The 26,731-nt window shown below is 39.3% G+C and overlaps 1 protein-coding gene across 1 annotated transcript in view; it reads right to left on the reverse strand.

The window, feature by feature from the left end:
- The window catches only part of IFTAP (intraflagellar transport associated protein), a 55,774-nt gene that overhangs the window by 9,964 nt on the left and 19,079 nt on the right, over positions 1-26,731 (reverse strand). The window contains exons 3-5 of the mRNA XM_054585892.1: positions 9,000-9,157; positions 7,492-7,563; positions 5,804-5,870 (exon numbers count right to left, since the gene is read on the reverse strand). Coding sequence (XP_054441867.1) covers positions 5,804-5,870; positions 7,492-7,563; positions 9,000-9,157 — 297 coding nt within the window. The remainder of the gene's footprint in view (positions 1-5,803; positions 5,871-7,491; positions 7,564-8,999; positions 9,158-26,731) is intronic.

A 26,731-nucleotide genomic window follows, 5' to 3' on the forward strand; every position in this document is an offset into this window, starting at 1 on the left:
TTATATATGCCTATTCTCTCAGGAGGTGAAATGATCGTATTCATTAATGGTGGGAAATGGAATTTCTGAAGTCTCTGTAAAACTTTCTAAAACTGAAACGCTTTAAGAAACTTAATCTTATCTTAACTGTTGTTTCTGGAACTACCAAAGGCCTTGTCTTCCTCTTAACTAAATACCCCTATTTTGGCTGATGTACGTTGTACAGTCAAGGCAAAGCTCAAAAAATAAATCTTGGTGTTAAAAAGCAAGACTGACTGAAAACATTTCAATCTCGTCTTTCTCAACTACATATAAGAATTTTCAATGTTTATAAACTATGTGTTCATTCCACTTATCTTTCTGTATTTAGTCAATAAACGGCAAATCAAAAGCTATAATCACAATCTAAATACAATATTAAAAAGGAAGCAATACAAATAAAACAATACCAAGGCATAGTGAAATTACTAAAAATACAAAGACAAAAAAATCACAATAGCAGCCAAATGAAAGAAAAAAACCACATTGTCTTCAAAGGTACAACAATCAGACTGACATGTGGTTCTTCAACAGTTTTCTATAATGAAGACCAGAAAAAAAGAATAACAACTTTAAAATGCTAAAAGAAAAAACTTATAAACCTAGAATTCTCTACCCAGCAGAAATATGGGGATATGAAATAATAACACAAAATAGGTAAGAAGAAAAGAACATATAAACCGGCAAGATAAGCAGAAAACAAAGTAGTGAGAGAGTAGATTTAAAGCCAAATATATCAGCAACTACATTAAATGTAAATGGACCAAACACTCCAATTAAAAGACAAAGGTTTAGAAAACATATGTGTGTGTATGTGTATAGGTGCATGTGTAGAAATGATAGGCAGTTTTCAAGAGACACATTAACTTAAACCCACTTTGAGAAAAATAAATAAATCTGAATAAATAGAAGTGGAAGTGCAGAAGAAGAAAGGTAACCCCTATCCAAGGAGAAGGTGGGGAAGATAAAGGAAGTCTTATTTCATGGATAAGGTTGGCGCTTGACAACAACAGTAAGTCATATCCCCCTCCCTCCAACTATAGAAATAGAAAAGAAATAAATACAGGAATCAGAAAGATGGGAACCAAAATACGAACTTTATAACAGTTGGTGCTAAACTTAAAAATGGATCTTTTCCTGCAGTCACAACTGGGCTTCTTATTTGTCAAGTTCTTCCCCCCAAGCCTAGACGTTGAGCTATCCCACCCCAGAGAAATTCTGCATGGCTAACATATATGCAGTCAAGTCCAAGGAGAACTACTTCACATCTGCAGAGCTCTTAGAGCAGCGGCTCAAGAGCACTACCTCCAGACTCCTGACTAGAGATGGTTCTCAGCCTCAACTGCACATGAAAATCATCCAGGGAGCTTTAAAAATGGGCGATACGCAAGGCGCAACCCAAACCACTGGAAAAGAATCTCCAGGTAGCGGTATTTTTTTTAAAGCTCCTCAAGTGATTCTAATTGGTCTTGAAAATTAAAAAGTAGTGCCTACAGCAGGCCCCATCTAAAGCATGTCTGTTATAGGAAAAGTGGCACAGACACAGAAGAGAGAGCATCTCCCTTCCAAACAGCACAGACCCAAAAGAAGAGACGGAAGGGCTGATCCATATACACGTACTTTCCTTTTCCACTCCTCCAATGAGACAAAGACTTCCTTTTCCCTTGGGGAAAAAACAGGCATAGGAATTGTGAAAGGGCAGAATTATGTTCCCAATTCTGTTCTCTTCTCAGGAATAAAGTAAAAGCTTCCTTACAAAATCATGGGGCCTGGGCAGCACGTTCGCCCTGCGGTTGACACGGCTTTCGAGCGAGGCCCGAATGGACGACGTTTTCACATAGACAGATTGGAGGAACGGGCACAGAGGAACATTTGGAAGCAAGGACTTTTCCCTCCCAGTGGTTTTAGTGATCTTCAAGGCAATGAAAGAACGATTTTAATAACACTAAGTGTAAATAAATGAAGTGTCTAAACTTCTAAGTTGGCTGAAACATGCCGTCTCCTGGCTCCGGCCCTTTATACATGCCGTTCCTTATGCTGTTCCTGCGCTCTCCTTCCCTCCCGCAGCCGCATCTCACTCCCTCATTTAAAGGTTACTTATCCTTTCAGTCTCAAGCTCTCACAGTGTTTTCTCCGACCCTGCTAAAAAATTTAAGTTCCCCTTCCCTATGTATGTTCTCATGAGGTCTAGAACAACGTGTAAGGTATTTGTGATTATCTGGTCAATGTTGGGTTCTTCCAGAAAACTACGAATTTCGTGAGAACAAGAACCAGGCCTGTTTTAGTCTTCATTATATACCAGGCACCAATCACAGGTGCTAAATATCTGTTGAGTGAGAGTCCCAGGTCATTGATAAGCTGCATAAAGATGCTTCAAGTCACAGATAAGAAAAGAATTTTTTAAAAATAAGAAGAGATGACTGATGCCTTTTTGAGAAGTGGGAATGCCAGAGTGAAAATCAAATAAGACTGCCAAACTTTGAGCAGGAATTAGTTGCTTATTCTTGTCCAACACAATCAACCACAGAATAAATACACCCATTGGCTAAGCGAGCTGTGTAAGACAGTATACGAGGGGGGACCCAAAGAATTTGGAGTTATCTTCTGGAGGGCGGGCCTCTTGTGGTACAGGCTTCCCCCGCTAGGTGAGTGTTCTAGGAACCCGTCTGTATCGGTGCACCAGCTGGCGTTGTTGTGAGAAGCTGCATTTGGCTTCAGTGAACTATTTTTGAAGACTATTTCTATGCATTTGCCCATTTCATGATGGGTGATTTACGAGTGCACCTGCCCACACCACGCGGAGTGTTCAGCAGCTTTTGAGCAAAAACAGCAGGACCCCCGTGCCCCACCCTCCCTATTCACCCAATCTCCCCCCAAGCAACTTGTTTTTTGTTTCCTTGGATCAAAAATGTCCTCAAAGGGAAATATTTTGCCAATGTGGAAGAGGTGAGACAAAAAAATGGCAGAAGCACTAAAAGGCATCAAAATAGACATGTTAAAAAACTGTTTTGGACAGTGGAAACAATATCTCAATAGCTGTATTGCATTAAATGGAGAGTACGGTAAGGTGACTAAAGTTTAGACATGTAAGAATAAATACACAAATTTTTATAAATAAATTCTCAGATTTTTAGGTCCCCCCTCATAATGTTGAGAACTAGACCTCAAAAAGTCTCTTCTGCCAGTTTGCACTCTGCCAGAGAACAGGCTGGGCCAGCTGAGGGGAGAAATAAACAAAGGGGGCCAGAGGACTCTTCCCACTCTAACGGCCTCAGCATCACTAACACCTATTCCAAATAATAATATTGCGGGATGAAAGCCGGGGTATGATGCCAACTATCCTGATGGTTAATTACCTTATTTCAAATTCAAAGGAAGAAAAAGCGGTTCACTTGATGTGAGATAAACACAGGGCCCCAAACTTTGTGGCAACTGCCCTGAGTTAGATCCTCTGAGAAACTGTGTCTACCTGAGCTGCCAAAATGATAAGCCAGATATGGGGAAAGAGTCATGTGCCTGAGTTTTGAAGAATATTTTTGAAAGCAAATAAGGTGAGCAAATGAGGTCAGTGGTAGAAAAACAATGTGCAGCTCATTTCCTTAGGCAAATCTGTTGCTTAAACAGTAACAACAGAATCTAATCAGTAAACCTCTCAGCTGCCAAAATTATGCAAGTGACTTGTCTATTTAAAATGTCACATTTCCCATCTGACATAAATATTTGCCTTCTGCTCACATTCCTGAAGTGTAATACAAATTAGGCCCAAACTAAAATTCACCTTGGCACAAACTATTTTTCTTTTTCCTTTTAAATGACCCAGATTGTACACTATAAAAATTGTAAAGCCCTCGTGGTCTTTTTGGTATTTGGAATAGATCAATGAAACCAGAGTTGCTTTTCAGCCTAGGCTTTTCACATTAGTTTACTTATGGGAAGGCCTTCACTAGCTCATTCACATCCAGAGACTTGGTTCAGGCTTCAGTAGCCTGTTGTACACAAATGCAAGATTGCCTGTTATCTGATTTCTCAAAAAAAAAAAAAAAAATCACACTAGTGAGATGTTTTTATGCACACTTTAAACTAAAGAAATAGATCTGATTTTTAAAAAACGACTTGAAAATATGTTTAATGAAAAATAATGGGAAAAGGTAAAAGGGTTAACTTAAGAGACGGCTATAACTAAAATCACATTCGTTGGCTAAGTAGATTTATGTCAGTATATAGATCTCATCACTGGCAGGAAGCAAGAAATTAAAATCATTGGAAAAAAATGCCCAACTTGTGTATTTTTGTGCCCTCCTATAAAATTAATTTTATTCTGCAAATGTACTACGTACAAACTAGAATGAGTCGTTTCCAAGTGTCATCCACAGATGAACTCTGCCAGAATCCCCTGGGACAGTGACTCAAAACACAGGTCACCAGGTACCCCGCCAAAGAGCTTCTGAACTAGACTCTGCCTTGGGCACAGGACCCAGGAATGTTCATTTTTAACAAGCTCCAGTGTCCACATCCCCCAAAACCCAGAAACGGTGTGCTTGCTTTACGAACTTGGCTCTTGGTAAGTCCTAAACTATCCCTTCTAGTCCAGTCAGAGCCCCTAAGCTGCTCTTATACAGAAATTCAGAGCAACCTACGGTATTAAAGTTAAGAGAACCTCTCCTGGGACTATGTGGTTCCTTTGGATCTCTGATCTCACTTGAACCAAGTAAGGGAGAAAATCTCCAAACTCTGCTGGTTAATAGAGTGCTTGAAAAACAAACCCTTCAACAGAGTAGTGCAGTATTTGGAAGCAGAATATAAATGTTAGTTGCTTCCAATTACCGGAGGCCCTCAATTCAGGCAACCAGAGAAGCCAAGAGCAGGGGTTCAAACAACTAAATTACAGAGAGTCATCATCCCCAAACAAACAGTCCCTCTAACTCCTGCCTGATTATAAATAAGCCCCCCCAGACAACAGTAATGACCATAATTTATGTTTGTGACTACCTAAACACTGTAAGCAACACTTAATGCCAACCGCCAAACCCCCATGGAAACTGCCCCTTCCCTAACATTCAACGTTGACTTTGAAATATTCTTGCATATTAAATTAGGAATGAGAGTTTTCAAAGCAAATAACTCTAATTTTGAACATATTTCAAAGGTTCTTTGAGCAAAAAGATACCTATGCTTGCACAGAAATGTTAACCAGCAAAGGAAAAAGGCCTCATTTACATAAACATCAAGGAACTAGCATTAAGCCTCTCCCAGCCCAGGCCAAGTGAGAAAATACCCCAGAAGACACATTTACAATATACCTTTAGTCTTAAGTGTTTGGTTTACATATTTAAAAAATATGTATAAAAGCAAAGATTTGGGTTTTATTTTGTTTATGATCAATGCTGACATTGTTATGATTTTTATGATCAATTGATGTTTTATGCATCATTCCAAAATAATCTCAATTTACATCATGCTTCTAAGAAATTGGGTTTAACGTAAATGAATTTGCTTGAAATAATTATGCAAATATCAAGCATATGATAAATCAGCACAGGAGAGGGAGGGACATCTTTATTTTATCAAGACACAAGACTTTACAACATTCAACAGTCTTTGACCTTTCAGCTGAAATCTTTCTATTAAAAAAGAAATTGCAGAACTCCAGCTTTCTCTGTATCGGGGAAGATGGAGGTAGGATTGCCAAGAAAAAAAAATTGTAAAGCTACCTAACGTCTTATTTGTAGCTTCTAGAAAGAGGTCAAGCAGAATAGAAAGGAAACAGAAGGCATAGAAGGCATACCCTTGCTCATCTGAGGCTTAATCTCTTCATCCATATCCAAATCTTCTATTGCTAGGAAATTATCTACCTAGAAAAGGATTAATATTACTGTTATGCATATTAGATCTAAAAAATGCAATTAAGAATCAATGAATCCACTTCTACAACACTCAAGTGAGCAACTGAATCCAATTTTCTCATTAACTTTTGAGTCCTAGCTGTGAAGGTCTTTGTGTTCACATTGCTTTCCCAGAGACACCTGAAAGAAACAGTAAATTTGAAAGTTGGCCTGGATTTTGTAGGCACCATAGTAAGATCTTTTTACTGAAAAGGAAAAAAAAAACTATCTGGGGAGTTTTTGAAAGGGACTTTGTTCCACATTCTATCCCAGAATACATAAAACCACCAAGACAGTCCAAAATAGTGTCTCTACTTGTTGTTACTGTTGCTGCTGTTGTTTTATTATTTTTGTTTCTCAAGTAAATAGTGATGGCGGGTCTGGCTATTATCATAACAGCATGCTTTCACTTTAAAGAGCCAGGAAGAAAAAACACTAAAGAAAGCAAGAAAGCCCTAACTGGTGTGGCTCAATGTGTTGGGTATAGCCCTGCAAAGCAAGGAGTCGCCGGTTCAATTCCATTCCCAGTCAGAGCACATGCCTGGGTTGCAAGTTCAGTCCCCAGTCGGGTCACGTAAGAGAGGCAACCAACTGATGTTTCTCTCCCTCTATTTCTCCCTCCTTTCCCCTCACTCTAAAAATAAATAAATAAAATCTTTTTTAAAAAATAAAGCAGAGAGTAAGGTTCATTCAAAACAAAATCATCCTGACCCAAGTAAATCACAAGGGAGGTGAGCAGGGCAAAAAAATCAAGTGTTCTCTCTTTTGAACAAATAAAACTGAAAATTACTTTAAAGGTAAAAAGCAGAGCAAATGACCTTTACACACACAAGAGCAACATTTCAATGAAAAACTATTCCACATGGAATACTGCTTTCCACTACAAGCTGACAATGAGACATTTTAGATTAACAAAATGGTAACATTTCAGATAGGAATTAATTCATCTCAGGTGAATATCAAAGAGTGTAAATAAGAAAATGATTTCATCACTGGCTCCAAGGAGACCTAGTAAAGGCATAATGTCAAAATGCCTTTTATGCTTATGACCTAAAATGTGTGCATAACTAAATACCTTAAAATTGCACATTTAGATCTCATCATTGGAATTCAAAAGACAGCCTGGGTCTTTCTTCTTTCAGCTCTATTGGCCAGACCATATAGCTCTTACATAAGAATTAAAAATGGTGGCTTCCAGTGCTTTTCAGTATATAACTGCAGGTATTGCCTGGCATCCAGGTGACAGCAAAAATGTACCTTCCATATGCCAGTTTCACTACTAGAATGTGGGGCTCTGTTATATTGTCATTTCTCTTAATGGTATTTGCTAAGGGGGACTAGATTCATGTTTACCGAGTGTCTCTGTCAGAGCACCTCTTCCATTTATTAAGCTTTGAGGAAAAAAGATCTGGAACCCAGCCAACCATGGATAGTTTAACATACTCAAACACCAATTTAAAAACAAAAACAAAACAGTATAAGGACAAAACATGCTGAATTCTCCAACTTGTATGGGACAGCAAATGAGGCCTGTGGGTTTTTTTGTTTTTATAGGATTTCTGCCATGGAAAAAAATTAAATCAGGCCTTACCTTCACCTTTCCAGCCCAATTCAGATCCCCTTGGAAGGAGCTGCCAACGCTCTGGCCTTCATCCAGCACTATCTGAAAAACAGAGTGAGGGCATATTGATGGGAAAATGGAAAATTGAAAAAAATAAAAATAAAAAGGAGCTGATCTTGTAGCCACTCTTCTTCTTTAGCCGCAGACAATAAAACTCTCCTTCCAGTTTCTGTTAATTAGCTACACATGAGGAACCAGATTAACTAAATCATAGCCAGGGTTAAGGGATAGGTTTCCAGAGGCCTGACTTGTACTTCTGTCCCCTAGATTAACCCACAGTGTAACTACGTAGATTATTTAACCTCAGTTCTTCCATGAGTGAAATAGAAATGCCCCACCTCATTACCCCACCTCCCATCCATCGCAATGAACCTTTGAAGGACAAATCTGAGGTGGGGCTCATACAGTGGAAAAGGTGCCAGTACAACTTTCAAATTGTTAGAAGACAATGCAATTGAACAATTCTTTGCCTCCGACATGGTGGTCAAAGGCTCAGTAGATCATATAATTACCAATTGCTAAAGATTGCCAGTAGACAGTGATTTCACTAGGGGATTGTCACATAATCATCTCCATATATAGCCTCTCCTATCTATAAATACATTTCTCGTGCAGAAATTTTGGTTCCCTTGTATAAAACCACAATCCTAAATATAATTCTGTCCACTTTATCACAAGAAAGACACGACGAAGTAGAAACCAGAAACTCAAATGGCTTAAAAACCGGAACATTTTCCATGACTGTATCTACTGCCTTATCTTGATTTGTAAGCAAAACCTGGAAAACATACAAAAAAATGTGTTTTGTGGTTTACCTAGGAAAAATACAGAAAATACTGCTATTTTGAATGAAGAAAATCAATTTTTTATAATTTACTTCAGCCTAAATAAAATGTTGTTTGTTTTAAAAAATAATAAGTAGAATAATTTTCACTTCAACTCCTTGATAGTTAAAAACCATGGCTTAAAGAGACTATGACTATAGTCTACTAAGTCTTGAGAATCAGGGAGAGAGCATATAATATTTATTGACCAAATCCTGGAAAAAAAGAACAAGAGAACTAGCTTCTACTTTAAGCTCAAAAGAGATGAATCCAGAACAGGTTTAAAAAAAAAAAAAAAAAAAAACCCTCCCATTTTACACAGAGAATTTAAAAAGGAATTTTTTTACTCTAAATAGAGGAAAAGTTAAAATGTATAAATAATTTCAAGAAGAATTTGTAAATGGCAGATTCTTAAGAGGTTTTTAACAAAAATTGGGGAAAACCAAGTTACCATCATAAACATTGGCTGTTGAAATCACGAAATGTAATAATGATTTTCAATAAAGTATCCCAATAAAGCACTCCATCTAGAATTTGGAGTCTGAGTTATTGATTCAATAGCTGTCCAATGTCTCTTAGGTCACTTTTTTTTTTTTTAATTCAGAAAGAATGTTCTTTTCTCAGACCATTTCTGAAAGTGTGCTATTGTATTACCTGCTCCTCTTCTGAACACTGTGATGAAGTACGAAGAAAAATGGCTTTATTGCTAAAGCAGTGATTATTTGGTTCATTTTCATGAGAATATTGAACTGAAGTATGTATGCTTTCTGAAGAATTGGTCCCGAATGCTTCTCTTTTGGTCACATTATCCTCTGAAATGATAAGTTACACAAAATTAGAAAACAGACACCGCATCCAGTCATGTTTGCTCTGGAGCTGCTGGTTTCATGGCATCAAAACCCGTGAGATTCCTGTTGTTCTCATGACCGTGGTCCAGTGCAATCCCAGTCCAAATCCCCTGGTTCCTTCTGAATATCCATCACTGGTAGAATTAAAACTTGTAAAGATGTCTAAAGCACAGAAACACAGAACTACTACTGGGGAGCAGAGGTAAAATAACCCAGTCTGTAATTATTAACTCAATAAGCCAGAGAGAGAAAACACAGCTATGGAATTCATCACTTTCTCTTTAAAAGGGTTACATTTGGAAACAACACAAGCTCAGGCCAGCTCTCTGTAGTGCCTCCTGCACCAGCACCCATGACCCCTAATCAGCTACTACTGGGACAGGCGACCCCTAAACAAATCCTTAGACACTCAATGTGACGCACTAGCTTTGGCTGCAGGGGTGCTGAGTGAGTAAGGTAATGGAAGGTTGCTCGGAATGTAATGAGCGAGGGGTCTGGTCAGATCGCTAGGAGTCGGGGAGAAACCCCGAGAGCCAACACCTTCCCCCACCCAGAAGGGAGGGGGTTGTAGGCACTGCCCTTGGCAGCCCAGGATTCAAACTGGAGCTGCTGGGGCTTGATAGGCTTCCAGGCCCCGGGGCAACTATAAACAAAGCCAGTGGGGCTGCAAGAACCAGCGAGCCTTGCCCCAGCAGCTGAGCAGCTAGCGACACAGGCTGCACGGAACGTGAGTGGGCGGTGGGGGCCAGGTGGCCCACGTGGGTCGGGGCGCTTGTGCCCTGTGTCCGGCTGGGAAACCTCTGCCCTATTCCACAAAATGGCAGCCAGAAGAGGGGCAACCACAACTTGGGAGGCTGACGATCATGGTGGACAGGAGCACGCATTGGTGGAAACGCTGGACGCTCTGTCGTGCATGGGTTTCTAGGCCGGGCCTTTTCAATCAGAATGTAGGAAAAACACTCTTTCCCCTCCCCTCGCTAGGGCTGCAGGAGGCCGGAGCTCAGGGGCCCATGGGCCCTGGAGGCCACGTGGTCGTGGAGCATCCCCAGGCCCCCTCCCGCACAGAACGCAGTGGCAGGGCTGGCTGGGCTGCGCTGGGCTGCACGGCCCTGCTCGGCCAGGCGCACACAGACCAGTGAGAGTCCCCGGGAGCCAACTGTGGCTGGGAGCCTGCCAAGCAGACTGGATGAGCATGATACAGCTACTTGCGTTTCCCAAAGGATGGTACTTTAAAGTGGGAAAAGGGATTCCAGGCGCTTCCTGGAACTGGTCTGACCAGGCAGAGGGTGGCAGGGTTATTTGTCTCCGGGTGTTTTAAAGGGAATGGGGCTCTGAGGCAGAAACTGGCCATTATTCCAAAACTATATGACCTTTAAATAAACAACTCCTTTCCTTTTCGACCAAACTTGTGGTTCCAGAGTATTGCCTATAGGTGGCAGGCAGTAGAACCCCGTTAGGCTGTTCCGTAACAGCACTGGCTGTTCTGTAACAAAACCACTGCTGCAGTAACCAGCACTATGACAGATCAGATAAGTGAGGAAGAAATAGTCTTAGGACTCATCCTCCCTGACTTCTTCCCGTTTTGCAGCCTCGAAGATGTCCTGAATCATTCCTGGGGCAAAGATAAGCAGTGGCAGCAGCGTAGAGCAAGACAGGCCTGAAAATGCTTGGAAACAGGAGAAGTTACCTGAGAAATCAAAGGGTCCCTCAAACTTCATCAAAGTCAGAAGCAAGACTTCCTGTGGCCACCTCCTCTTCTTCAGTGCACTTTTCTAATGAGAGGTGTAATTGTTACAGTTCTCCTTACTTATCCTTCAAGTCTTGAAGAACCTAAAGCTAGTATTTACTAAGAAAATACTATGCACCCAGCACAAAACTATTTTAATAGTCTATTGACTTTACTTGAAAAGCACGCAAACAGACTTTCCATAAGGACAAGTTCTAGTTGTTTTCATACCACACAACATACTCCTCTACCATTTTCAAGAAGATAACCAGGTTATTTGACAGCTAACCCGATGAAACTCCTTCACATGAAAGAGCAAACTATAACGAAGTCCCTGCTTCTGATGCTGATGTCAAACTATTGGTGGAGACTCAGATCTAATAAAATTTCTTGTTCACACTTTTATAATTTCTTCCTTGTGGAAATATAAAGCTTTCATTTTAAAAAAGGGGGCACTATAGGTAAGTGTAAATTCCTACCTGGACAGATCACACCTAGGCCTATAACTTCGTTAGTTGAAAGGCATTTATGCCAGTCCTGTCCATTGTTCTCACACACCTCGGTTAACGCACCTTTGAAACACCAGAAGTAATAGCCCTCGAAGGCACAGTCACCCTCGGGAGAGCACGTAATCTTAACTGTCCTGTGATCCATTCCCTGCCTTGCTTTCTCCCACCTTCATGTAATCTTCTGTAAGTTCCCTCAATTCCAAATGCATCAAAGATATTGCAAACTGTTATGTTCCTATTATCCTAAGCATTTGGGATCTTGCTTTGCGGCAGTTGTCACCAGTTTCGCTCAAATAAATTCTTTAAAAAATTCTTTACAGGTTTGGACTTTCTTAGGTCAACAACCAGAAGATGAAGGAAAAAAAATTGTTCTCTCTCTGATTAAACCTAAAGTTTAAGTCTCTTTCCTAAACCTCACATGAACACATACCATATCACTCCAAAGACCCAGAAGTGTTTCTCATAAGGCTTTTATCATTTTCATTTAAAAAACAACAAATAATAAATCTGTTGGCAGAATGAGATAGGAAGGAATTTCTTTTTCAATATGATAATGTCAAAATGAATCCAAAGGGGCCTAAAGCCTGATTAGAGAGCCAGCTGCTGCTTCCAAGAGTCAGCCTGGTGTCCTGGAGACAATCCAAATGTGCCACCCAAGTGTTCATCTCGTCTGTTTCTGCTTTTCATCAGTCCTCTTCTACTCTTTCATCTTGTCCCTAATGTTTCTTGCTTTGAAATAAATGTCAAACATAATACATTTTAAAAACCTAACAGCAATATTTCACAGAACAAGTAGGTTATTGAGACCTGAAAGAGCATTTCTTTTGGCATTTCTGAGACAAAACTTCAATACAGATAAAACAAACACTTTTTTCCTAAAGGTTTTTTAAAGGTTTCATTATTCTGAAGTAATGGAATTTCAAGTTTTTTTATACCAAGCAGACAAGCTTCCAACAGATCTCCCTCACAAGGCCACCAGCTACACCTTCAATGTCTAATTTCAGGCCAAAGGGAAAGGTTCCGTTCCTTGAAAAGGTAGAAACTACTGATGCCTGGACAAATTAGATATCAATCATATATTGATAATATTGCCTCCAGATGAAAGTGATCGCTTTTGGAAAAGTCTATTTTGAAAGAAACTTCTTAAAAATTCAAATTCACCTATAAAAAAGCCAAACTAGTTCCACATGCTGAGAAGCATCGCCACACTCGCTGGAGAGTTTTCACAGATCGACAGCACCGTCATCAGAATTCACAACCAAATCCTGTCAGAGACCTCAGAGGCTCTGTTCTCCTGCGCCATGGTCAATAGTAATATAAATCAAGAGCATGTTCTCAGTCGCAAAGAGATATTGACTATGTTGCCAGAAGGAACAAAAAATTCATGGGGGGAAATTCTGCGCAACACTGGGCAGTTGCAAAAAGCCTTCTGCAAAGAGAACAGGGGATAAGCAATCACGCTTCTAACAAGGTTGGGTACTTTGAAAGTCACAGGGTCATTTCCACATTATACTCCTAGCCTAGAGCACTGCTTCACTGGACAATAATACCTGCTCTTGATTTGTCCATCCAAACTACTTCGCTCAGCTGCTTCTTGATCACATACTACTTGGTATCTGGCCTCCCCTAGAGCGATAGTCGTTAGGATTAAATAAGCAATTTAAAAAACAATCAATCATAAATCGGAATAAATCCAAAGAAGCTAAATTGAGCAGACAAATGCTTTGTCTGAATTCCCTTCTTGGGGCTCTGAATTCCAACTGTTTTATGTTCTTCGCTGAGAGGGCACAGGGAGGAGAGGGTTACCTCAGCCTGGCCTGTCAGGAATAATTGTGCTTTCCCTGAGGCTGGGGGATAATTGACTCATTATTCACAGGCATTGCTCTCAAGCTGCCGAGACACAAATGCGAAACCCTGGCCCAGAAAAACATGCATCAAAGGCCCGAGATGAGGGACACAATGGCAATAAGTTGAAATTTTTAAATGTCCAGGGTTAGGCACTTACAGAGAGAGAAATGTGAAGAGTGTAAAGTTGCTGAAAGTTTATATTCAGGAAGAAAATCTGAGTGGTTGTTGAGTTACGCAACTCCACCAAGAGTAGTTCTATCCAAGAGTTGTATCCTGGGCATCAACTATGTGCAGGGTGACAAAGATGGGTAAGACTCAGTTCCACCCTTACAGAAATTACAAACTAAAAAGTCAAGCCAGGCATGCAAACCACCAAAACAGAATACAGCTATGGCAGGTGATGTAAAAAAGCTTCAAAGTTAGAGAATCGTGGTGTAAAAATCACAATCGGTTTGGGAAGTCCCAAAAGGCTTCCCACAGAAATGGGGCATCTGAGCTGGGTTCTGGAACGCAGCTCCAGCTCAACAGATGAAGGCAGTGAGGAGTTCTCCCACGAGAGGAAAATTACAAGAGCAAAGCCGCAGAGGTGGGGAAGCACCAAGCCTGAGGGGGAAGCACCAAGTATGCCAGGAAGACGGGAGTTCCATTTAGTGACACATGGCGGGGCTGACATTTGAAGGGCCTGACGAAAACTCTGGGCTTTACGCAGGCCCTTGGGAGTCACAAAGCTGTGGACGGAACGGAGCAGAGTCGCTGAGATACTAGTGGGAGAAAGTGCGGAGCTATCGTAGCCGTCAGGGTGAGGAGTGAAGGGAGCCTCAGTAGTGGTTTTAAGATAAAAAGAGCTCACAGAAAGTGAATCCTTTTTGCATTTCTGAAACAGAAATGAAGACATTATTGCCAAGTGCTTATGTTCCCTCCTTCTAGGTGCCTCAGAGTAGTAACCTTTTCTTTCCACTGCAGTGCGTCCTGTTCTTTTAGTTTAATTCGGCATGCATTAGGTACCATTTCCTTTCCTTAACAATCTCTGGGATGGTGGAAGTACATAATACAGCGTGTTTGCAAGCTGTCCAATGGGTTGGGGCAAAGAGGCCACACATATCCCCCCATGAGATAAGCTCCCTCTCCACTGATTCAGTCAAGGCCCCAGAAGGGAGATGACCCAGAGTGGGAGCAGGGGCAGAAAATTTCAGCACAGCTCCCCTTCGTCCCCAGGACCCCTCACAGAATAACAGGGGCTGATGACACTGCCTACGTAAGGTGAGACCTTGCTGCATCCAAGAAGTTCATTTCTTTTTGTATCACAGTCTTTTATCTACTTAATACCTTCAAGTCTGTGCACAAATAATTTATTTTCTTGATAGGAAATATTTACAACAAACAGGACCCTCCTCAATCCTGAGCCAAATCCAGAGTCATGAGGCCATGTGCTCATCCAGCGAAGAACTCAAGGGAAGGCCCTACGTGTCCGTGAATAGTGCCTCCGCGGCGCCACAGCCTCACTGAGGTGTAATTTACAAAATTCACTCACTGTAAGCATACAAGTCTAGGATTTGTACTATATACCAAGCTGTGCCACCATCAACCACAATTAAGTTTTTAAATTATTTCCATCACCCCCAAAAGGTCCCTGGGACTCATATGCTGTCACTCCCCATTCCTATCTCCAATCGCAGGCAAAACTGCTAATCCACCTTTTATAGCTACAAATTTGCCTTTTCTAGACATTCCATATAAATGGAATCATACGATGTGTGGTCTTTTGTACATGACCTCTTTACTTAGCATAACATGTTTGAGGTCCATCCATGTGGTAGCATGTCTTAGTACTTCCCTTTTTTTTGTCGTCAACAATTATTCCATTATATGAATAGACCACATTTTGTTTTTCCATTCACTAGTTAATGGACATTTGGATTGTTTCCACATTTTGTAACCCCTTGATTTTAACATTGAGTTTGATCCAAGGACCACCATCACTAATCCAGTTCCACATGGTGCCACAACACGATGAAATCAAAACAAAGGACAACCACGGTTCCAACTTCCTTCCACAGCCAGGCAACAGGAGAAATGTAGACTTTAACTGAAGCTACAACTCTCTGATCATCTTATCTCCTCAGTATGGTCACAGTTTTCAAATTTGACCGCTTTCTTTTACATGGTCCTCTTCAAATTTATCTGAAATCAACTGAAATTGCCCTTCCTAATTTTTCATTGTCTATCTCTTCACACTGAAATGTAAGCTTAGGAGCACAGAGTTCCTGAAAGGGAAAATGTTCATTCTCTACTCCAAAGGACGCATAACAGTTAAGACTGGGATGTAGATTGAGGCTCAACCCTTCAGCTAGCGAGCTCAGGGTGCACCTAACTCCATGCCAGCCCCAGAAGACCAGAAGAAGAGTTAAGAAGATAATGAGACATGACCTCTGTCTATAAGAAACATAATCTATTCCCTTAAAATTTCTACAACCACAAAAGCATAATGTTTTGCATATCTTTCAACCAGCATTTCCATGTCCATACATTTTTTCTTTCTCAGAACAATCACTACTGTCTAACAGAGGTTTTTTTAATTTATCATGCTTACTGCTTGCTGTCTGTCTCCCCCATCTAGGATGCAAACTCCCTGAAAGCAATAATGTTTTTTGTATCTTCTCTTCACTTACATAAATAGTAGTTGGCACATAGTAGGTTAACAATAAATATTTAAAATAAGAATATTTAAAAAATAAATATTAACAAATATTAAATATTCAACATTTATTGAATAAGTGAGGATATGTGATGTAGCATCATTTATAGTAGCTAAAAATTTGAAATAATAAAGTGTCCAACAAAAAGAGGATGGCTAAGTAACTTATGGTACATCCACACAAATATAATGCAGTCATTAAAAATATTGTTAAATAGCCATATATATTGACATGGGAAGACATCCACAATATAATGTATGTAAAAGCAAGTAACAAAAAGAGTATGTATAGTATATTCTCACTTTTATAAAATAATTATAATAAATTTGCTGAGTATATATTAAAACTTTAGCTTAACCCGTAATGTAATTCAGATACTGTAAATATATTATATGTAAGTATGTATATGTATATATATGTGTATGTAAATAATTATTTAATCCCAATAACAAGTCCATGAGGTAGAGGTTATTATAGCCATCTTATAGATGATAACATCTGAAGCTAAGAGATTTTATTTTTTTATTTTTTTAAATAGTTTTATTTTATTTTATTTTATTTTAGAGCGACAGGAAGGGAGGGAGAAAGAGAGGGAGACAAATATCGATGTGAGGGAGAAACACTGATTCTCTGGCATACACCCTGACCAGGAACCAAACCCACGAGCCAAGCATGTGCCCTGACCAGGAGTTGAACCGGTGACCTTTTTCTTTGTGGGACGACACCCAACCAACTGAGCCACACCAGTCAGGGCATGCAGCTCAGCAACTTTAATAACTTTCCTGAGACCACCTAGATGGGAAGTAGCAGAGCTCAGATTCAAATCCTGATTATCACTATGCCCCATGTTCTTAACTGGTAATTATATACACATGCAAAGTAATCAACAGAAAAGGATGAATAAATATATCAACAGCTTACCTCTGAAACCCAAAATTATGGTATTACTCATTAATTAATTGGGTATATGTTTACCTACATGAAACAGACACCCAAAGTAACAATAGCTGAAATAAGATGGAAGTTTATTTCTCCCTCGTGCAACAACACAGTGGTAGGTAGCAACTCAGGGCTCTGTGGCCGTGCTGCTCCACGGCCATCCAGGAGCCCAGGCTCCTTCTAGCTCTCCTCCCAAAAGGGCACCACCCTTCTCCACAGGACGCACCACCACGCCCTTCCTCCAGGCCAGAGGATGCAGAAGCAGAGGGAAGTGTGCACCTCTCTTCCCCTCCGGTACTAAGGAAGGCATGGTTTAAGCCATTCTATTGAGGAGGCACCAATATAGGGCGGCTGAGACAAGAATTGTTTTCTCTGTCCTGTAACAGTTGAGGACAGGGGGCAGGCTCTGCTTCAGGACAGATCAGGGACCAAGGCTGGCGAGGCGCTCTGCTGTCCTCAGCGCAGGGCCTCCATTCCTGGGTCTAAGGAGTTGCTCCCCTGATTGCCTCTTCCCAGCCAGGGGAAAAAGAAATGTTTTTAGAAGTCCAGGACATGTTTCTTACGGGTATGCACCAGAAGTTACATACATTGGTCCCCTTCCTTCTTACTGGCAAAAACTTAGTCAAATGGCTATAGCTAACTTCACGGGAGACTGGGAAATGGAACCTTTATTCAAGTGGCCACAGAGGAGCTAAAAATTCTATTGCTATAGAAAGAGCATGTTTTTTGTTTTGCTCTGTGTTTGTATATGCATGTTGGTGCCTCCCTGTAGTTTCTAATTTTCTTACCATGACCAAAAAAAATTTATTTGTAGAAGTGAAAAAGGACTTCCTTCTAATCCTCAATCCAGGGAGAATACCTACATGCATCTCTTCTTTCTTAAAAAGTCTTTCCTGGAAATACTGAAAAAAAAAAATATATATATATATATATGTATATATACACATATACACGTAATATTTTTACATTCACATTTTTCATATTTTAGAGTCAAGATTCCTTTAATACTGAACTTTGATGTCCTCCTTTTAAATCATAGTTACCCTAATCATAAAATTTTACAGTTGAATAAATTTTTTTAACTTAGTAAGTAACTTCATATGTGAAATACACAGGAGAAAAGGTACCAAAAGCAACAAAATTATTGCGGGGGCATTTCCTAGAACTACATCAATAAGATGCCCCCATAGCCAAGGTGGTCTCCCAAGACACTTGCCTATATGCTTGCTAATGGCCAAATGCTCACAAAAAAAAAAAAAAAAAAGTCCTCCAGCAACAATAGAAGTACCAGGAGGTTTCCCTGTGAGGGAGTAACTTTGGGCTATAGGCACAGGTGCAGTAATCCCCCTGGCTTGGGAAAGAATGTATGCTGGACCAAAGCCCACCCTAAAATTCTGTGAGCTATCATATTCTAGCCTCTGTATCAGAAGTCAGCAAAATCACAGTAAAGTTATTCCTGTAACCCATCATACTTTTTCACTGTCAAAGTGCTGTTTAAATAAAATCAAATGATGACATGAAATGAAAAATTATAGTGAAATAATTGTTGTTACCCTTTGGGTGGAGAGTGTAAAGAATTTCACAAAAGCTATGGTCCTTCTTCCTAGAAATATGCAATAGACACAAAAGCACAGAATTGTGAGGAATTCCTACATCTCCCCATACCCTTCCTTGATTTCGTTTTGGGTATGTTTCTCAAAGCTGGCCTGAAGGACAAGGCTCCTGAGCTGCACGCCAGAACTTCGAAATTAGAATTTACAGCTTGCTCCCCAGGAGACTGCATTTTAATAAGCATCTCCCAGGTGATCTTTACATATACGTAAGGCAGGAGTCCCACGTAAAGAATCCATGGAGTAGAATCTAAAAATTGAGAATAAAAAAGAAGTATCTGTTGCCTTATCTTCGTCAAAGAATAGAAAATACCCTTGCCTGAAGGTCGTGTGTCGACATACTGTTTAGTCCATCCACCGGGGGCCAGGGTAGGATTGTTCCCTAAACCGTACAGTCTTACACTATATGATACACACCACACATAGACTCTCTACAAAATGTGGTTGGTTTTAACTACTTCAGGAAATATGGTGTGGACAACTAACGCTGTAGACAGTACTGTGCATTTTTTATATTGTAGATTCAAGATTTCTTTAATATTTAACCTTGATGTCCTACTCTTAAATCATAAGTAGTCCCCCTAATCATAAAACTTGACACTTGTGTAAATCTTTAACACTCACCAAGTCCTTTCATAGATATTTCATCTGATCCTCCCCTCCGCCACGTGGGACATCCTGAGCAGGCAGGGTCACGCCTGATTTACAGATGCAGAGAGAGTGAGTGGCCAGCCTGCAGTCTCAAAGAATTAACAGAAAGTCCTCTGAACCCTAAGCTGGAAAGGTACTGTACACTGGCACTGCCCACAACACATAAGAAATATAAGGGCAATATAATAAACTCTTCATAAAACTATATCCCATCCATGAAAAAATGTCCCTTCACCCCAAAGCCGTGCCCTTCTGCCTGTCTGCACAAAGGTGCATCTACTTAAGACAATCTCTTGTACACACAAAGGTTGAAGAAAGTTAGAGGAAGGAAATTTTTTTCTGGCTTCTTTACAACTAAATGCTTCTTAGGAGTTTTCAAACTTTATGAGGGGGAATAACCATTTTTGCACAAAAGTGGAATAATCCAGGACTCATACACTGGCATACGGCACTGGGGCAATGCAAGGGCAGACTTGAATGCCACGTGTCTTTCACATTCCCTCATTGTTTTCAGGGCACCCTAGAACATCCCTTGGGGAGGAAAAAGAGAAAGAAGAAGAAACAGTCTAAAAACTTACTGTTCTTATCCGTCTTGTTGCTCTTTTATTAACTCATAAATAGTGTTTATTCAATCTAAAACTCAGGCAATGAAAACACCAAAAGTAACATTCTAGATATCATTTTATCAACACTATACGGAGTAGCTTCAGAACTGCCTTACCAATCCACCTCTAACCATACAGCCTACAAGCATTTGTGTTGCTATTGTACCTTCACAAAGTCTAGAGCATTTGGAACACATAGCACACAGAAACAAATGAGAACGACATATCAGAGTGGGGACCCTGTCTCCTACATCTTGTTTTCCCAGATTCTAGCTCAATCCCTAAAATACAGCAGCAACACAGTTAATACTGAAATGATCTCAGCTAAGCCAGAAAAACTGGATTCACACTGTAATTACAGACTAAATGCAATACCCAGGAATTAGATGACTGGCTACAAGTCATGCAAAATGTAAGTTATGGAAAAGGAGGAAAAAAAGAAAATACGGTACTTGATTCACAAGCCCTTTTTTCTAATCAGCAATTCATACACTATAAAATCCAGAAAACACATGAAAACGGTGTGATGATTCCTCCCTGTGCTCACCAAGCAATAGGCTGCAACATGAATCTATCTCATCTGGAACGAATCCAAGTAGAGGAAAAAAAACACTAAAAATCTCACACAAGATGGATTGATTTTCATACAAGACAGATATGAGTTTTGGTGAAGATACAGTTTCCTGTTTGCATCCTCTGGGTTTAGCTGACCATTTCAAAGAAAATATTATTGTTTTATGGCTGAAAGAACATTTTGCTCAAACCGCCCAGATGTGAACGCATGTCCATTCAACTGAATCAGAGGATGAAGACTTACAATCACCTCCATTTCAAGTTGAGTAATTTAATCTTTCCATGAAGTATAACAATATCTTTAACAACATGAGTAAAAATAATGTTATAGTTAAAGAGAAATGCATAAAAAACAAATGGGCATGTACTGAATATTGTTAAATCAGCTACTTAAACACTGATTGTGACCATCTTAAAAGTTTTTTTGGCTACTATAAACTTCTCTGGTTGTGTTTTATAAAAGTTCGAAACTCCATTTGTCTAAGAAAGTTCACCTCTTTATATGTGTGCATAAAATATGCTGTATAAAATATATGTTTAATAGATACAGAGAATTAAAGAAAATGATCCTTTTACTTGTACATAAATCAAACTTAAAAACTCATAATCTCTTACTTCACTGAAAATACTACTAGAAAGCTATTTATTGTAACAAAATACTACACACTTAAAACAGTGCCCAAAATAAATTTAATGATTATAATTCAAATTGTTGTAAATACTTAAATACATTTTATTTCCTTATCCAATTACACCTAACTACAGCAGACACAGAAAACAAATGAGTATCTACAGACCAAATATTCATGGGTAGAATAAAAATGAATTGCAACAACTGCAGCTGAAGATTTATGCTAATATATCTGAAACAAAATGGTTCCATCAGCTCAAAATCCATCATAATTTGAGGGAGGAAATTTCCTTCTGCAACTGAACCAGCATTTTTCTGTGTTTCACCATTTGTCAATTTGTTCCCTAAGTGCAGTGATTTAGTGATGACAAAAGAAATAGAGAAACAAATGAAAATTGCTTAATTACAGTTTGCAGATGTTCTCCCAAAGAGAAAGAACAGGTTAATGCTGCTGATGCTGTTTCTTCCATAGGTCTGTGCTATAAATTAGTTCGCTTCATTCAATACTATTTTTCTCCTTCAGTGTTCTCTGTGATATTTGATGCTATGTTGTGACTCAGGAGTCACATACAGATAGCTACTGAATTTATGATCAGCATAAAACCATAAGCTTTTTTTCTTTTCCTTTTATCCTTTGCAGCAACACCAAAAAAGAAAGAAAGAAACCATCAATAAAAAGCTTTAAAATAACACCACTTCCTTATTCTCTCCCTTGGGATGCTAGATTAATTAGGTGAGTTTTTTAATTGCCTGGTTGCTTTTATCGGCAAGTCCTCGTATGATGCCTTCTACAGATTTCTCCTGAGGTGAACATCCCAATAGCTTATGTCTTAAGTTAAAATATGTTTATTGCTATTTGCTGTGTTATTTTCAATTGCGCACTTCACTGTTCAACACACATTTGCAAGAGTACTTCCAGAGTTGCCTTTTTTTTTTTTAATGTGGCTAACGAAAAAAAGGAAACAGGAAGACATTGTAAATGGACTGTGAACTAAAAACACCACTCAATATTCTGTAGGGAATTAAATGACTGATAACAGCGCAAAAAAAAATGTGGCTTAAGTGCCACCTGGAAGTGTAAAGCTGGTCAGTCGGTTTCCAACTTCCTCTGGCAGACAACCAGCCAGTTGCAAGGGTATCAAAACAACGCTGAGCCCACTGGCCTCTCTCTACTGCTCTACGGAAAACAACTGCAAAAGGCCACCCAGCAAGGAGTATATTTTGTTGTCATGTTTTCTTTTATAAGAGAAAGCCGTTTTTTATGCTCTACTGAAATTCTTTTCCTGCTCTGAAATTGGTAAGAGGGCCAGCTGCTTTCTATAATTTTCTCTGTGGTGTTTTCTAGAGCAGATTTTAAATTCATTCTTCAGATTGGGAAAAGACACTTTGTATCCCTATGGAAGCTTAAAGAGGCATTTCTAATGTTCAAATTCAAAACAGCTTTAGGGACCAAAATGATAGGTCGGCTTTGGAAACATGTTGTTTCATGTGCTGTCACCGGTTTCATTTTTAATTACATTTTTTCGAAGTTGTCAAGTACAGGTAGTGATATTCCTTTGGCTGAACTGACAACTCAAAATTTAGCAGTCCAGACGTGTAACCCAAATCCCAACCCAAGACTCTAAGCTCTTGACAGAACATACACACAATGAAGAAAAAATAAAAATAAAAAACTCTTTAATGAAAACTGCATGACTTTGACCAAGTCCCTGGGCTTCTGTGGACCTCAGCATCTCCCAGGCAAAACACTTGCGACGGGCCTTGGGCTCCTTCCTCTCCCCAGTGCTCTGTCAGTCACCTGTTACCAAGTGCAGCACCTCAATGGCCCCGTTTGCTTTCCATTTCCTCCTCCACTACCCTGGTCCATATCTGCACCTATGGACTTCTGCTCAGCCTTCTACCTTTTCAAATCATGCGTGTGTGTGTGTGTGTGTGTGGGTGTGTGTGTGTGAATTCTACCAGGGCTCCCAGTTAGCTAGTATATCAAATCCAAACTCGGAGCATCCTGACACAGCCCCCTTGCAGGCTCCTCTTCCTGTGCCTGTCCATTAAGTGTGCGTGTTCTTTAGGGCGCAGTCTGAGGCCCTCCTGTCTGTCTTTTTGTCATTCTGAATTCTTTTATTTTCCTTTTATTTCATTTATTCAACAAATATTTATTAAGCATCTACTTATTCTCTATTACCAAGCACTGCCGTAGGCACCAGAGTAATAATGGTGAACAAAGCCCACAGGCGACCAGACCTTATGAAACCTGCACGAGAAAAACAGACTAACTTTTCTGAGGTAGCACATCATGCCTACGACTCCGATTATCTGCATGCCAGTGACTCCTAGGCGCTGAGAAGTGCCCAGTGCTTTAAGTGAGGCAGAAAAGTGGGTCATAGCATGGGCTTTGGAGCCATACCGACTAGGCCAATAATCCAATGCCACCACGAACCAGTTACTTCACCTTGGGCGAATACCACAGCCTGGTGGCTTACACAACAGAAGTGTATTGCCTAACAATTCTGGAGGCTGAAAGTCTGATTCAGGATATTGGCAGGTTTTGGTTTCTCCTGAGCCCACCCCACCCCCACCCCTTGGCTGCTTTCTTGCTCTGTCTTTGCAGGGCCTTTTCTCTCTGCGTGGACTTCCCTGGTGCGTCTCTCTCCTCTTATAAGGACACCAGTCAAGTGGGATTAGACACCACCCTTGTGACATCTTTTAATCTTAATTAGCTCTTTAAAGACCCTAATTCCAAATACAGTCACATTGCAGATTAAGGCTTCAATAAATAAATTTTGAGGGGCCTATATGGTCCATAACAGCAAGTTACTTAGCCTTAACTCTTGGTTTCCTCATCTGTAAATTGGGAATAATAAAAAATAATAAAAATTAAAATGTAAAAAAATTCACTAGGTTATTATAAGGATTCACTGAGGTGATCCAGCTAAAGTACAAAGCATACTACCAAGTACTTAATAAATGTTAGCTGCTTCTCTATAATAACATTAGACTACATTTCTTACAATCTCATAATCCCAGAGGTTTCTGTGGGAAGGGTACAGTAGTAGAGAGGAGAGCCAGAAGTCTGAAGTTTGAATGCTTGACCGAACCCCAGGCAAATTGCTAATCTATACAATGCTTTTCATTTCTCTGAACTATAAAAAGGAATAGATTTGAATAATAGCTGTTCGTTTGATTCAATGTGGCAATTAAATAAGTTACTGAAGACAAATGCTTAGTGAATATACCAATGAATGAATCTAAAATAAAGAGCACTGAACTGTCTCTTCAAAGCTGGTGCCTTAAAGGAGTATAGGTACTCCTGCTGCTAAGGGATTGCGTTAGAATTTGTAGGCTAAACCAATGTGTTCAAAACTAGTGCTGCATCAGCTCTGGCTGGTGTGGCTCAGTGGATTGAGCACTGGCCTGCAAACCAAATGTTCACTGGTTCAATTCCCAGTCAGGGCACATGTCTGGGTTGTGAACCAGGTCCCTGGTGGGGGGCACATGAGAGACAACTACACATTGATGTTTCTCTCCCTCTCTTTCTCCCTCCCTTCCCTTCTGTCTAAAAATAAATAAAATATTTTTTAAAAAAAAACTAGTGATGCATCATAATTCCCTAAAGAGACTTGTGAATATAAAAATTCCTAGATCCCTAGCAATAGAGTTTCTCACTTAATAAGCCCCACATAGTGTCTGGATAGCTGCACTTTCCCAAATCAGATTGTGTGGTGATTTCAGCATGCAAGGAGATTTGAAAAACCTGCCTATTTTTTCAGCAGTTTAGAAATAGCAAACTACAAGTTTTCTATTAGAGAAGTGTTTCCGAATGTCAGCCAAGTTTGAAAACTACTGGCCTATAGCAGTGCTGTCCAGTAGAATGGTAATGTAAGGAAGCCACATGTGCAATTTAAAATTTTAAACCAACCATATTTTACAATGTTAAAAAAATGAAGTTAACTTTAATAACATAATTTCAGTTAATTTTCCAAAATAATATTGTAATTTCAAATGTAGTCAAAAAGTATTATTGAGAAATTTTACATCCTATTTTTATACTGTCTTCAAAATCCTGTACACATTTTGTACTTATATCTCAATTCAAATGCCAAATTTTCATCAGAAATACCTGATCTGTATTTATATTTCATAAAACTTACATTTTAAAAAATTGATTTATTAGTTGTCCCAAACACATTTAAAAGTTTTCTGATAACTGAATTAAGTATCAGGAGTTTTTTTTTTTTTAATTTAAATTTAAATTAATTAAAATTAAATAAAATTTAAAACCCAGTTCTGGGATAGCACAAGCCACTTTCAAATGCTCAGTAGCCGCATGTGGCTCGTGGCTTCTACGGTGAACGGTGCAGGCCTAACAATGGCAAATCATATGATAACTGGACATCCCGGAATCTGTAATGGTGGCAGGCCACCGGCATACATAGCTCCTTAAAAAACTAAATGTGGGTAAAATCAAAAGTATAGGTTCAACTCTCTTTTGATTTCATAAGGTTATTAAAATCTAAGAAAAATCGAAACCTATTTAGAGGTTTTGAAACTAAGAATTTCAAAGATTTTATTTGAAACAAAGATCTGACCACCACCAGTGAATAAAACTGCAGGCATGTGTCCCAAATATTCAGATATACAATGTTCTACTTACGGCAGAATTTAGTGCAAATATTAATGAGTGTTAAGAGAGGTTGAGCTGACAGGAATTTTTTCAAATACATGTGGAAAGAATAATAAAGTGCTAAAAGCACAAAGTATTGGAACTAAAATGAGAATAGCATAAAGAAAACTAGAAACAAAACTACACATCAAAATCAGAAACAAAATCTTTGATCTAGACATAAGAAAATAGGTTAAAGTAGGTGAATATAACTGCTTTAAGTAGTAATATGGAAGCTGGTAGAATCACTGGGGAAACTGGATGCTAAGTATTTTAAAAGTGAAATGGGAGAATGAAAAACAAAGACTTATTTAAGAGTTAATTGTAAAATCATAGTAGATTCATGGCAATTTCCAAACTATTTTAAGCTGAATAGTTGGTAAAATGGGCAACTTTAGTGGAAATTAGTCATTTAACCTGAAGCACAAAATCAGAACAATGATGGGAGTGTGTGTGTGTGTGTGTGCATGTGTGTGTGTGTGTGTGTGTGTGAGAGAGAGATTCAGAATTAGATGTAACAACTAAATTTCCCCAAGGTTAGTTTTTGTGACAAATGGAGTTAAAAAGATTAAATGTCAACTTCTAAGTCACTGGCTTCTTACATAAATAATTTCAGTAACTCCTGCATGATGGCAATATAAGCAGTAACTACCACTCAAATGGTTCCCAAATCAGACTGTGTGGTGATTTCAGTGTGCAAGGAGATTTGAAAAACCTGTCTATTTTTTCAGCGGTTTAGAAATATCTAAACCTTACTACTAAAGCAAGGCTACATCTCCATTTTGAAAATGTACTATTTAAACCTATTATTAAAATTATAAATATATATAATTATATCTGTACTAAAATGAATGGAACCATGATTCAAAAGGACCATCACCAATGGAAACATTTTAACACCTTTCTAATTCATCTTATCTATCAAACATTCCTGCACTCTGTTTAATGTTTTAGGACCCAAGGTAAGTTTTGGTTCAGTGGTTATCCCAAGCTCCCCTGGCATCCTCTGCAGCGGGTAGACTTTACTGTTTTTCCTTCAATTGGAGGCTGAATGGCTTTCCTATGAGCTTTCACAGAATTCCATGCTTCT

The sequence above is a fragment of the Pteronotus mesoamericanus genome, unplaced genomic scaffold (assembly GCF_021234165.1).
Source record: "Pteronotus mesoamericanus isolate MK-2021 breed Mesoamerican mustached bat unplaced genomic scaffold, CSHL_Meso_final contig_90, whole genome shotgun sequence".
Lineage (NCBI taxonomy): Eukaryota > Metazoa > Chordata > Mammalia > Chiroptera > Mormoopidae > Pteronotus > Pteronotus mesoamericanus.